The following is a 15,000-nucleotide window of genomic DNA, read 5'->3' as shown; positions in this document are numbered from 1 at the left end:
GGCCTCGTAGCCGTCCACGCACGAGCACTTGTAGGAGCCGTAGGTGTTGACGCAGCTCTGGCTGCAGGGCGGCGTGGAGGTGCACTCGTCGATGTCCACGCACGTCTTGCCGTCGTTCTTCAGGCGAAAGCCCGGCCAGCACTTGCACTGGGACACAAACAGAAACACAGACACACACACACACACACACACACACACACAGACACACATACACACACACAGACACACACACAGACAAGCATACACACAAGCATACACACACACACACACACACACACACACACACACACACAGACACACACACACACACACACACTGTTATTGGTGCCAATCAACATGTTTACCTCGGCAGAGGCCCTGAAAATGGCCTCGGTTCGATACGAACAACGATCCAGAAATGACGGCTGGACCCCTGGTCTATCATTACCGCGTCAAAGCGGTCAAGGCAGAGAGAAATTTCAACTGCTTTTCCTTTCACATCTCAAAAGCCCAAATCTAAGAGATGGAAAGCAACAATAACAACATCGAAAACACCAAGAGAGAGAAGAAACAAAGAAACGACAACAAAGTGGCGGTCGGTAAGAGTCCCAGGGCACCCTCCTCCCGACTGAAGGTCGCTATCTCTGCCATCTCAGTCCTCGTTTTTTTTTGCTGACTCACCCCAGAGTTTTTCAAGTTTTTTTCTTTTACCTTCTCTACTCTCACTCACACCCTCATGCTCTTTATCTCTCCCTCTCTATTCTCTACTCTCACTCACACACTTACTCTCTCTCTCTCTCTCTCTCTCTCTCTCTCTCTCTCTCTCTCTCTCTCTCTCTCTCGGGGTCTTGGCCGAGGGCCCGTTGTCATCCACACGCCCCTCTAACCTTCCGGGGCTCCGCGCTGATCCCTCCGCGTTGAGCTGCCGAGGACATCGGAGCACCGGGGTCTTCTCCCCAGCGCCACCCTCGCCCGCACTGACACCCACCCACCCACCCACCTCTGGACAACACTGACACCCACCCACCTCCCCTGGACAACACTGACTACCCACCCACCTCTGGACAACCGACCCTGTCCTATCAGCCACCATATTGATGCAGGGGAGAGGCAGCGAGTGGAAGAGCGTGGGGGGTGGTGTAGCTGGTAGGTAGGGTGGTGGTGGTGGAGGTGGTGGTGGTGGTGGTGGTGGTGGTGGTGGGCGGTCTGACAGAATTGTGTCCCTGACCGATGGCTAGTGGCAGGGCTCGGCCACGCTGACAGCTGTGGGTCAATTCAGCGCGACGGCCGTGACTTGGCACCGCACCAGGCCTGCCCGGCCGTGTCAGCCCAGCCCGCGGTCACTCAGCACAACTGTCCATCTCCGAAGGACTCGCACCCTGGAGGTGTGTGTGTGTGTGTGTGCGTGTGTGTGTGTGTGTGTGTGTGTGAGAGAGAGTGTGGTTTAAGGCTTGTTCAGTCTTAACGGATGTCTCCGATGTAAATCCAGCCGGCTTTCGTCTTGTGCAAACACGCGCATCACGATGCCAGTCGCGCTCTCTAGTCTTACGGTCCACCAGGCATCCTGTCAGTCAGTCGATCTATCTTCTTTAAGCGCCTAGTTAAATACAAACGACTTAAGAACGATTTCCATCATATTATATTATTTTAGGGACATGTGGGGAGAAAGGAAAAGTTAAATACAAGGTGCTAGAATAATGAATAAAAATGATTGCGTTTTTGCGTCGTGCACTATGCATAATGTTAAGTCGCTGTCCGACAAAAAGGAGGCAATTATCTGAAGGTGAGCTTTTATTCTTCCATTTACCACATCCCCTTAAAACTGCAATTAATTTTTTTCTACATTTGTGTGTCAAAAGTCACTAATGGCTGCCCAGGGCACCTGCCTGTTGTTATCATTAATTCAGGATGGCGGAAGGAAAAGTGGCGACATCCATTTTAACGTCTCTTTTTTTTTTTTTTTTACTTCAAACAAAGCCAAATACCCAAGGGGTCTCTCGGAATCGTCAGCTGACGTCATTTCAAAAGAGTGAAAACCTGCTTCCACTGTACTGTATCTGCCTCAATGCGTGGTTGTGCCATGGAATCTGTGTGGCATGGCATCCATGTGGCATGGCATGTTTACGCCATCTGTGTGGCATGGCATGGCATGTTTACGGCATCTGTGTGGCATGGCATGTTTACGGCATCTGTGTGGCATGGCATGTTTACGGCATCTGTGTGGCATGGCATGGCATGTGCTGACATCTGTGTGGCATGGCATGTTTACGGCATCTGTGTGGCATGGCATGTTTACGACATCTGTGTGGCATGGCATGTGCTGGCATCTGTGTGGCATGGCATGTGCTGGCATCTGTGTGGCATGGCATGTTTACGGCATCTGTGTGGCATGGCATGTGCTGGCATCTGTGTGGCATGGCATGTTTATGGCATCTGTGTGACATGGCATGTGCTGGCATCTGTGTGACATGGCATGTGCTGGCATCTGTGTGGCATGGCATGTGCTGGCATCTGTGTGACATGACATGTTTACGGCATCTGTGTGGCATGGCATGGCATGTGCTGACATCTGTGTGGCATTTATACTTCCATTTGAACAACTCTGCTAATGGATGCATAATGATCTCATTACACAAAACACACACCTACAGTACACCTCCACCCACACACACAAAACACACACACACACACACACACACACACACACACACAAAACACACACACACACACACACACACACACACACACACACACACACACACACACACACACACACATGGCCATCTATTAACCGTGACCTCTAGTAAGTGCAGTGGTGTTGAGTGAGTGGGCGGCTGACCGTAATGTGACGTGTAGACTAAAGGGTGCGAACGCTCCCCTTTGACCTCTGACCTTGTAGCCTACGGTCAGGTCCTGGCAGTCCTGCGTGCAGCCGCTGACGCGGCGGTTCAGGCACTCGTTGACGTTGCAGTTCTTCTCGTCCGAGCGGTCGCCGCAGTCGTCCTTCTGGTCGCACAGGCTGCTCTCCGAGATGCAGCGGCCGTTGGAGCACATGAAGAAGGAGCCGTTGCACAGGCTCTCTGAAACACAACAGAGCGTCAATTGTGGAGAAACAACGTTCACCGGAGCAACTCAGATGTGAGTTTTAGATATTTATTAAGGTGCCAACATAGTGGACTAACGTTTCTTCAGAGCGTAAATTGTGGAGAAACAACGTTCACCGGAGCAACTCAGATGTGAAGTTTTAGATATTTATTAAGGTGCCAACATAGTGGACTAACGTTTCTTCAGAGCGTAAATTCTGGAGAAGCAACGTTCACCGGAGCAACTCAGATGTGAAGTTTTAGATATTTATTAAGGTGCCAACATAGTGGACTAACGTTTCGACGTTTGCCACGTCTTCAGAGCGTGAATTGTAAAATGTAAATCAGGCCTCTCGGACAAGTATAATTGCGTACAGTATACAAGGAATTCGGTCTGTGCATTTATTCCATCAGTGAACCCACAGAGTACACAGGGTAACACACAGTAACCCGGAGCAGTGAGCTGCCTTCCTACAGCAGTGCAGTGAGGGGTTAGGTGCCCTGCCCAAGGGCACTTTAGCTGTGGATGTCGGTATGGGAGAGCAGAGCTCAATCACTCCCCCACCCACATTTTGCCTACTGGTTAGAGATCGAACCGGCAACCCCTCGGTTACAAGGCCAAAGCCTTAACCAGTAGGCCACAGCCTACAGCGAAACGTAAAGTTTCATTAAATCATTCATGAGTCTACAAAAAATAATTTAAGAATAAATAGAAACATATACTGTAAAATAGCATGAGCAACATGCATAAACAACACACACAGTCATACATACCCAGTCATTGCATAAAAGAGCACACATTAACTAAAACACACTGACATGTTGATGTGTGTGACAAAAACAATATGAAGGGGTCCAACAGCTAAAGCGATGCGCATAGAGGCACTGGTGTTCGTACACAGCACACGTTCTGTAAAAAAAGGGAGGGCAATGTGGCTTGGAGCCATAAAACAAACCCAAGCCAATCAATACATGCGGTTTGGGAAGGATATCATCTCTGACTGGCTGTTAATAACCTTCCGCGGTCGGCTTTAGCGAGGCAATGCCCAGCAAGTCTGGGCCTGTGTTGTGGCCTGGAGATGGACATTTGTACTGAAGATGAGGAGGAAGAGGAAGAGGAGGAGGAGGAGGACGAGAAGGAGGACCAAGAGGAAGAGAAAGTTGGAGGAGGAGGAGGAGGAGGAGAAGGAGGAGGAGGACAAGGACAAGGAGCAAAATGATAAGGTAGAGAACCAGGGGGAGGATGAGGAGGAGGATGATGAAGATAAAGTGGAGAAGGAAGAGGAGGAGGAAAAGGAGGAGGAGGAGGAGGATGAGGAAGAGGAGAGGAGCCCTCACCTGCAGCAAGGCATTTGAGGTTGCGGGGCAGCTCGTCGGAGTGGTCAGGGCAGTCGAGGTGACCGTCGCATTCCCACTGGGCACTGAGGAGACAACGGCCGTCAGCACAGCGGAACTCCTCTGGACCACAGGAGCGGTACACTGCAGAGAGAGAGAGAGAGAGAGAGAGAGAGAGAGAGAGAGAGAGAGAGAGAGAGAGAGAGAGAGAGAATAAGAGAAAGAGAGTGTGTGTGTGTGTGTGTGTGAGACAGACTACGAGAGCCTGAAACAGATGGTGGTGTGGTCCAGTGGGTGAGCATGAGGATGACTGAGGTGCTGTCAGCCAAACATCCTTCACAGCCCAGTGTGCCTCTTCCTCTCTTTTCCTCTCTCTCTATCTCTTTTTCTCTCGCTCTGTCTTTCTCTCTCTCTCTCTCTCTCTCTCTCTCTCTCTCTCTCTCTCTCTCTCTCTCTCTCTCTCTCTCTCTCTCTCTCTCCCTCACACAAAATCTAACAGGATCTCACAAACACACACACACACACACACACACACACACACACACACACACACACACACACACACACACACACACACACACACACACACACACACACACACACAGTACATCCAAACAAAGAGAGCCTCCAGTCTCTCGGGTAGAGAATGAGAGAGACAGAGAGAGAAAGAGAAAGAGAGAGAGTAAGGAGTTAGAGATGAGCTGAAAATAATAAAAGCATCTTTCTGTTGGCTGGAGCCAGATCTCCTGCTGTTCACTGGCCTCCCAGCGCGCTTCAGAAGGAGACGCTGAGGAGCGCTCGCCAGACGAGGAGTCAAACACCTCCCTCAACAGCACGGCACATAAAAAAAAAAACACCACTGTGAGGAAGTCACTTGGAATTGAACAAATGATCAGCATGAGAGAAAGGATCACTCCGCAAATATCTAGATGCGATTTACACAAGGCGTTGTGATTATGAAGACCTTCTGCAGTTTCTCACTTTCATTACAGAGTGAAACACACACTCCGTGTGTGTCTTTACTGAAAGCAAAATATCGCCCTGAGCACGATCTCCACTCATTAACCCATTTGGTGTTCACATCATTAAAAGAAACGGCTCTATAAACACTACTGAGATCAATGCACGGAGAGCAAGGTAAAACTGATATATTTGTCACCGGTCTCTTTTAAAACTGTACAGTTTTATATCCAATTCCAAGTTGGATTGTTGTTCTACTTTAGAATTTATGTCCGAGGGGCGGACGTCCATGAGGGGCACTGGAGCGAGCGCCAGCAGTAGCAAAAAAATAAATACAAATAAATAAATAAATAAAACTATAAGATGAAAAGAAAAGGAGTCGGTGTGTGGTGCTGTGAAACATGACGGCTCCCTTTTGTCATGGAACGGGCGAAAGTGCTGACTTCACACTTCTCCAATCATAAGCCATGAAGGAAGGATGAGGGGAACGGGAGAGGAGTGGAGGACAGAGGAAGAGAGAGAGAAAGAGAAAGAGATAGAGGATGGATGAAATGGAGAATGGAGAAAAAAAGAGATGGAATAGAGAGAGGGAGATGGAGGTGAAAGAGGGGAGGCTAGCACTCACCACACTCCACTGATTCGTCGGAGCCATCGCCGCAGTCGTTGTCATGGTCACAGACGAAGCGCTTGGGAATGCACGCTTTGTTCCGGCAGCGGAAGGAATTCTCATCACAGGTGTTGTTAGGGGCTGAGGGGAGCAGGGCCACAGGGAACGGTCAGAATCACAGCCAGTACAATCCAGTACACTCTCACACCGTCTGAACCCACTCAAATCTCACAAACGAGAGACCCTGTGAGCCCACTATAATCTCACAAGACACTCTCTGAAATCAGGACAATCTCACAAATAGGAGACACTGTGAGCCCAGTACAATCTCACAACACACACACTGAAACCAGTACAATCTCACAAGACACTCTGAAACCAGTACAATCTCACAAGCTTCACTTTGAAACCAGTGCAATCTCACAAGATACACACTGAACCCAGTACAATCTCACAAACAGGAGACTCTCAGCAATCTCTATGCAAGAGCAAATGAAAACTATGTATCTTTGCCATCCGTTGATATTCTGTATAGTGATGTGGAATATTCATTCATTCCCTGCATACCTCCAACGCAAGCTGGAGTGTGTTGAGCATTTATGAAATATTACTCAAGTGAATCTCTCAGGCCAGCCATGTCTTACTTGAAAGTTACAAACAATTCTAATGAATTATTTTGTTCATTTCTTTTGACCCGAAAAAGACAAAACCCTGGCAAACTGAGCAGAAACAGTGTCTGGCACGGTCTGTGGTAACGTATACTCAGCATTTTCCAGGGATTTGCACACAGAAACAGAGTGCTCTGTAAAAATGCATTACAATACCAAGGGTGCTCATTTGAATGCCAACCATCTGTTGTTTACCTTCTTCAATTGTGAAAGTTGGTGCAACTGCTCATTGCTAGAATTTCCATTCTAAAATGCACCTTCATCTCTGCATCTGCAAACAACACACTCCGCCAGCACAGGGCGATAAAAAAAAAACACTCTTGTGTGCTGCTCTCAGTGTAAACAAATCATTTCAAACCTGTAATGCTGCAAAGTCAAGAGAGACAATCTCAGCAGCAACCAAAGATAGACTTTCCATTCTTCAACCAACGCCGCCATGATGTACTCCAATACCTATCCAGTGCATCATTGTTTTCAAATAGTTATTCTGTTTCTCCAAGAACAAACGCTCCCTATGTCAACAACCCTTTCCAATGCTCGAATGGAGTATGTCATGTTTGACCGGAGGAGCCATCCAGTTGAAGAGAACATGCATGTGTGTGTGTGTGTGTGTGTGTGTGTGTGTGTGTGTATATGTACTGTATGTGTGTATGTGTATGTGTGTGTGTGTGTGTGTATGTGTATATGTGTGTGTGTGTGTGTGTGTGTGTGTGTGTGTGTGTGTGTGTGTGTGTGTGTGTGTGTGTGTGTACTGTGTGTGTGTGTGTATGCCCGTGTGCGCATCCTCACCACAGCCGGCCGCTGCCAACTCGTCGCTGCCATCGGGGCAGTCCCTCTCTCCGTCGCAGAGCCAGCGCTTGGGCACGCAGGCATAGGAGCCCGGGCAGCTGAACAGGCCGGGGGCACACGTCACGGAGCCTGCCCAGGACACACGAGGACACACACACACACACGGCAACCAGGACATCAGCACAGGCACCCTGGGCACCAACACATGCACTCAGAACATGAACATGAACTAAAAAATAATAATAATAATAAAAAAAAAAATGCTATAAGATGTCACTTTAGTTGAACTTTAAATTAACAATGTTTAGCTTTTTACCTCTGCCAAGGAGGTTATGCTTTCATTGGGGTTTGTTTGTTTGTTTGTTTGTCTATCTGTTTGTTTGTTTGTTTGTTTGTTTGTTTGTTTGCAAGATAAATCAAAAAGTTATGGATGGATTTCGATGAAATTGCCAGGAAGGTCTGAAATGACCCAAGGAAGAAAAGTCCCATTTCGGCCCGCTATTGGATTTCAGCTGCTCAACTGTCTGAGGACTTGTTGGTCATGTTTTTCATCCCATGATGCACCCGATTAGATTGCAGTCAGGCAATGTTAGTGCCTAGACTTTTCCTCTATGGAGACATTTTAGCACTTAGTTCCTGAAATATTCCTGAAATAATGTGTGTCATGTTGCTCAAAGCCTGTCTACATCATTCAGAATAGATTTTGTCTTGCCAGATGTGTAAATTGTTGATCGTAAATACACATGGGTGTTCTAATAAAACATCAAATTTGTTATGAAAATGACCAAAATGTGTTTTGTGTGTTCAGATGTCCTGTGTTAACAAAGTCATGTAGCCTCATGATAGATTATATTTTTGAGAGAAAACAATTGTAAATTGGTCAAATTTGACCGTATCATAACAGGAGGGTTAAACTTTTTCATTTTCAGTGAAATAAAAACAGGGAAATTGCATGTATTTTCTGCGAGGCTATCACAAAAGAACACCGGATTTACACAGATAACAGATAACGCACAGTGAAATAACACAGATTTGAAAATGCCTCTTGTTGTTTTTCAGCAACAGAAAAGGAACACTGTCTGATGAGGAAGGGGAGCTCTGTTGTTCAGGGAGATGGCAACGCTACTCATGCAAGCTAAACAGCTAGCCTACATGGAGTTGATTTGAGGATTTTGTTTTGTCTGTAAATCAACAATTGGGTAGGCCTAATTACTAATTGTGCTATTTGTCTCTCTGGCAGAAAAACTGACTCCATAGCAGGTTTGGCCTCGATGGCCCTGACAAAAACAATCAAGACAAGGCCGGGCCTGACGGGCTCTTCACAGGAACTGAGGCGCTGTGATGGAAGGCTATCAGTGAGGTGTGAACTGCCACATAATAGTTAGAGGCACTGCCAACACAGAGAGCTGCAAAAATGTTAAACCTTAAGTTTGCCCTCTAAGGCAAATAACTCACATTTCATGTGACTGACAACCATGAAGTGCTTGTTTTTGCTTCGCTTTTGAAGTGTAAACATGTTTTTTTCCCCAGTTCAGAAAAAAATAAAAATAAAGGTAACATAATTACTTCAACCGATCTGACACATTTCCACTTTAAATATTTGATACAAGTTCCATTTTATATTAGTGTGCCTTGTCACATTTCCGATAAACAGACATCTTGTTTCATTTTTTTCCCCCCATCAGAACTCTGAGTGCATTGGCTGAGAGCATATGCTCAATGCTGACTAGAAATACTCTCCCATTTAACACCGCTTTTTTATCTGAGTGGAGTAGCGCTTTAAAATAGCTTCAGGCTGTGTCATAAATATCTTGCTGACATTTAATTCCAGGGTGATTAAACTAATGTTTTGGAAAAGCATCATTATTTATTTCCAAGCATGCTATTTCTTCTCACGGAACAACACGCATTGCGATCTCTTGTCAGAACATATATTACATGACCTCTGTCACATAACAATTCTATTTTGAGAAATGTTGTATGTTTTATTTAACAAGCTATATATACTGCCTGGCCAAAAAAGGTCACACACTCTAATATTTAGCTGGAGCCTTTAGCTCTGAATACAGCACACATTTGTTGTGGCATCGTTAACACAAGCTTCTGCAATGTCACAACACGTACAGTATTTCTGTCCAACGATGCATTCATTTTTCAAGATCTTGCATTGATGACGCCAGATTCGGACCACAGTTGTCTTCTCCAGCTCATCCCAAAGACTGTGGTGGCCGATCCATGTGTGAAAATGATGTCTCATGCTAACTGAATCACTCTCTCACAATTTGAGCCCAATGCATCTTGGCACTGTCATCCTGGAATATGCCCATGCCACCAGGGAAGAGCAAATCCATTGATGGAATAACCTGATCATAAGCTGACCTCATTCTTTGGGCACATTCTGTACGTAACGTTGCTGAAGCTAGACCTGACCAACTACAGCAACCCCAGATCAAAGCACTGCCCCCACAGGGAGGCTCTTACCTATATTCAGTTAGCCACAGTGAATGAAATCAGTTCAGTGCACTCATTTTATTCTCGTTATCTAACTCATATGATTAAAGTGTTATTTACTCATTCTTTTAAGTAAGTTTAGTTAAACCATTCAAGGCAATGAGTTACCTTACCTTAATTGAGCTGACAGAACTTTTAGGTTTCACAGTGAATTTGCTCGTTAAATCCAGGTGGTGACCTTTGCTTTGGCCAGGCAGTATAGTAAACAGCAGAGGAGAAACAGAGCACCAATGCTTTCCAATCACGGTGCACACAACTGTACTGTATATCTAGCTGTAATTAAGTTCAGGGGTTAAGGCCTTCATGTGCAAATGAACACACACCATTGTGGTTCACAACACTCAATTATCCTCACACTACAACAACAGCTGTGCATTATGAGGTATCTTTTGTTCTTTGCTATGGTAGATAATGAGCACCAGGGCCTTGTGTCTAACGTGCATAAAGCATACCACAAACTGCTGACTGCCAGATGATCAGGGTCCAGTGTCATTCAATTTAAACTACAAAAGCCAATTGCACTTCTTTAATAAGTACACACTATGTATTTAGTGCTTTGTTTACAATTAGGTTTGTTGTTATACAAAACAAAACAAAAAAAAAAAACAGTGCAACACTAGGTTCTCACATAGCTTGATTTATCATACTGCCATAACTGATCGTATCCATTTGGATGTGAAAGATAAAGGCGTCTGCATGTTAACCCTATGGCCATAACTGATCATATTTATTTGGATGTGAAAGATAAAGGTGTCTGCATGTTAACCCTATGGCCATAACTGATCATATTTATTTGGATGTGAAAGATAAAGGTGTCTGCATGTCATTACCACACATCTCCTCGCTCTCGTCCACTCCGTCACCACAGTCGTCTTCTCCGTCACACAGCCACTGCTTGGCAATGCACTTGTTCTTGGAGCAGGCAAACTGGTTCCACAGGCACGATGAGTCTATGGGGGAGAATGGTAGGTGGTAGAGTTAGGTGTTGGTAGTCTGTGTTGGTTTAAGTACATTAGAGTGTTATGCACTAATGCCCAAGCACATAGAAGTACATACATTGTGTGCGTGTGTGTGTGTGTGTGTGTGTGTGTGTGTGTGTGTGTGTGTGTGTGTGTGTGTGTGTGTGTGTGTGATTGATTGAGAGAGAGAGAGAGAGAGAGAGAGAGAGAGATAGAGAGAGAGAGAGAGAGAGAGAGAGAGAGAGAGAGAGAGAGAGAGAGAGAGAGAGAGAGAGAGAGGAGAGAGAGAGAGAGAGAGAGAGAGTGTGTGTCTGTCTGTAGTACATTTAAATGAAACAGAATCAAAGGGAAACTGCAATCTTTCACCCTCCAGTCATAAACTCTCTGTTTATTTTTCCTGGGTTCTAAAAGGTTAGCCAGCCACAATATCTACCAGGGCACACAGATAGTAGCCTTGTGTTGGGGGGCATCTCACTGTTGCCTTGGAAAGCTCCAGAGAAAGTGAGGTGGTTTCATTTTCCATTCATTAGATGTGTTTGCTGCACTAGCTTTGTCAAGGTCAAAGGGGTTCATTCCAGCTGCCAGAAAAAGGCTTTTCATTGGCCAAATGAATGGAACATAGAGGAAGAGAAAACAGGTCCCTCATCGCACTGCCTTCAACTCCCAATGACACCGATGTGGAGGGTGGATAGAAGTCTTTTTGTGGATTTCATTAGGCACTGAGTAAATATTAGATCTAAGATGGCACGTGTATTAGACTCAACTGTGGTTGACTTTCCATTTCAGAAGCTTAGAATGCAAAAAAAAAGAGACAAGGAAATGTCAGGTTTGAGCTGACTGTAAACCAAATCCACATATTTTTTTGTGTAAAAATGAATTGCCTTACTCCCACTTCTCAGCCTCTATGACTTAAGAGAAGAGTGAAGTAAAAAAATGTCACATTTATGAGTATTAGCATCTGCAGTACAGAATACAAAGCACAAGGTCTCCACTCAGCACAGTGCAGCACAGTGCATCATTTCAAATATCACACTTTCACCTGGAGCTTTCAAATACTTGAACACTGAATACTTGTTTAACTGTATTAGGTTTAATGGTTCCAAAACTGCTGACTAAAAAAAGAGTGACTAAAAAAATAAATAAATAAAATAAATAAATACTTAAACAGTGCGAAGAACTCATGGACTGCTAACATGTCTGTGTCTTTTTTAATTAGGCTGTCAGTCATGTCTCTTTCTCATCTGGTCCCACTCACTCGCTGGTCTAACCCCTCCTGAGCTCCACTCTGAATATTCCACTGACCCAGAATCTGTTTTTGCGTGCCGTGCCCGGACGCTGGCTACTGTAGCCCACACTACAGTATTGCGGGACCACCGCTGGATAAGGAATACGCCCCCGAGGATGGATGTTTCATGACTGAGTAAGTGACCTTTGCACATGATGGAGCAAATGTGAGTTGCCAGTAGCACAGGAGGGGGAAAAAAACTCAACTGGAAAATGAAAGTCGCCAACTGCTGAGAGATGAGATGAATGGGCCTTCTTTACTACTAAATATTGTTTTAATGTCTCCCAAAAATAAAACAATACAAATAAATGGATTTCTAGAACTGTCTTCACGTCACCCTAAAGAAGAAGGGACAAAAGTGAAAGAGAAAGAAGGAAGCTTGTAGGAGTAAAGAAAGAAAGAAAGAAAGAGAGAGAGAGAGAGAGAAAGTAAATGAAGGAAGTGGTAGAAAAAAAGAGAGAAATAAATAAATAAAATCAAGAATGTGTTGGTAGAAAGAAAGAAAGAACAAAAAAAGAAAGAAATAAATAAAGAAAGAAAGAAAGTAAGAAAGACTGCGAATAACGGAGTCCTCACCACACTGGAACTCGTCGGCTCCGTCCTCGCAGTCCTTCTGTCCGTCGCACAGCCACACGCTGGAGATGCAGTTGCCACTGGGGCAGGCAAAGTGCCCCTCCTCACACCGGCTCCCCTGGGTCACTGGAGACGGAGGAGAAGAGGAGGAAAGGAGGAGAGAGAGAGGTCTGAGTAACATATGTGTAGTGGACAGAGATAAGTCAGGATAGTACAGGGTCACTTGATTCAATATGGTCCCAAGAGCTCTTCTACTAGCACAGACGTTAGCGCTAAAAGCTCTTTTGAAGTTTTAGTGTTGATGTTCTCTGTTGTCCGAGGCTATTCACCAGTGCTTAAAGGAGCTATGTGCAATTCTGCAGGCTTTGAGTTGTCCAGACGGCAGCCACATGGACTCATTGTCTTGCACTGTAATTACTATAGGTAGTACAGCGGCCACACATGGCAATACAAGACATTAGAGAAGAGCTAGTGCTAGCGTTCACATGCTAACTTCAGTGGATTTCTCATCAACACAGAGTTTGGCCGTTTTTCAGGTTACTTCACATTCCGTTTCTATTTCTTGGCCATTTTGATTTTTGACAAATTAAGCTCAAGGAAAAGCTTTGGGTAAGCCTTGGTCTTTAATGGTAAAAGGCCACTAAAGTGCCCACAGTCTTTGAAAGTAACAGAGGCTTGTACACCCCACTGAGTCTTCTGGCTGGGGCGAGAGAAGAGCTAGAGGGTAGAGCTTAGCGGGCGGCTACAAGGGGTTTGGATTCAGCTGTGCAGTGGATGGGAATGCACCTGGATGGGGGTGGAAGAATGAGTGTGGGTGGGTAGGCAATATACTGATGGCCAGATAGCCTCTGAAATGACCCCCAAGGGCCTGCAGAATGGCCCACAGTACAGTACAGTGCAGTACATAAGCACTTTTAAATGGGATGCTGTTGCTGTTTTGAGTGGCGCAGACATCTTCTACTGTAGGCTGAAATGCAGGAGGTGTCAGTGTCTGTGTGCTGACTGTGTGGAGTGGAGAGGCGAGGCAAGGCAGGATAATGTAGTGGCATGTGTGTGTGTGTGTGTGTGTGTGTGTGTGTGTGTGTGTGTGTGGGTCAATGGGAGATGAGATGGGAGTGAGAGGGTCCATAAGAACGCAGGTGATAACCTGAGAGAAGAGCTGTGCAGGGCATGTGACGGAGATGATGGGCAGAGGTGAGTGGGGAGTGATGGGGGTGACTGTGTGGGCGATGGGGGGGTTAAATAGATGCAGGAGTAGTGGGGGAGAGAGATAAGGGGCACGACACTTAGAGGAGAGGGAGAGGGAGAGGTGTGTGTGTGTGTGTGGGGGGGGGGGGGGCAAATGAGGGGGAGTTGAAGTCGAGAAGGGAGGATGGAGAATGGAGATGGGAGGGATGAGAGAGATAGAGGAGTGTGAGATGGTTGGAGGGGGGGTTGAGGAGATGGGGTTGGATGGGGGGTTGAGGCAGGGGGCACTGGGGTGGCTGATGTGGGCGGCTAGGGGAGGGGGGGGGGGGACCCTGGGCTGGATGGAAATTTGTAGTCTGTCAACTCCTCGGCTCCAGCCTTGTGGGAATTCCCGTGGATGGCGACTGCATAGCCGTGCGGTCTGCCTCTGTCTCTTCCTGACTAAGTCTCTTCCCGCTCTCTCTCTTCCCGCCTTAACGGCAGCCCAGCTGTTTCTCATTTGCATGTAAATGGCTCCACGTCCACCGGTCCCTCAGCATCCATACAGGAGCCACAAAAAAAAAAAAAAAAACGACAACAGCAGCACTAAAGTGACAAGAGTGGAGGAGGAAAACAAGGTACTTAGATTGCAACTGTTAGCCCATCAACTTAGTTGCACAACAACGAAAAAATCAAAAGGCCCCCCTACACGCCTCTCATCTCAGAGGGGAAAAACATCCCTCCCCCAAAAAAACAAAAAAATCTAAATTCTTCACCATGCCAAGCTGAGGTGTCAAACTCAAAACTCTCTGGCCATGAAAATGCCTATTTGCTCATGTTGCCAGTCATGAACCCGTCTCTTCATAAATCATTCATCTCGGCAGATGCCTCCTCCTGTTTCCTCATTGCATATATTCACTGACAGGACCTTGTATCACACTCTGCATCGTTAGCCGCGCCATATTGAATGTTTAGACGTTATTAATTCCCCATTAGCGACAACGCTGGGAGCGAGTCGAGCAGGCCGAACTGGTGCTCTCTCTGTGTTTGTGTGTCTGTATGTGTGTGTGTGTGTGTGTGTGTG

General features: G+C 46.1%; 1 protein-coding gene across 1 annotated transcript in view; it reads right to left on the bottom strand.

Annotated features, from left to right (window-relative positions):
- The window catches only part of LOC134078920 (low-density lipoprotein receptor-related protein 1B-like), a 263,590-nt gene that overhangs the window by 76,177 nt on the left and 172,413 nt on the right, over positions 1–15,000 (bottom strand). Inside the window, 7 exon segments of the mRNA XM_062535086.1 lie at positions 1–147; positions 2,872–3,059; positions 4,401–4,541; positions 5,983–6,105; positions 7,422–7,550; positions 10,763–10,882; positions 12,753–12,875. The exon segment at positions 1–147 is cut by the window's left edge and continues 37 nt beyond it. Coding sequence (XP_062391070.1) covers positions 1–147; positions 2,872–3,059; positions 4,401–4,541; positions 5,983–6,105; positions 7,422–7,550; positions 10,763–10,882; positions 12,753–12,875 — 971 coding nt within the window.

The sequence above is a fragment of the Sardina pilchardus genome, chromosome 4 (genome assembly GCF_963854185.1).
Source record: "Sardina pilchardus chromosome 4, fSarPil1.1, whole genome shotgun sequence".
Taxonomy (NCBI): Eukaryota; Metazoa; Chordata; class Actinopteri; order Clupeiformes; family Clupeidae; genus Sardina; species Sardina pilchardus.
Note: the sequence above shows the minus strand (reverse complement) of the source record. Positions and strands in the feature narration are given on the sequence as shown.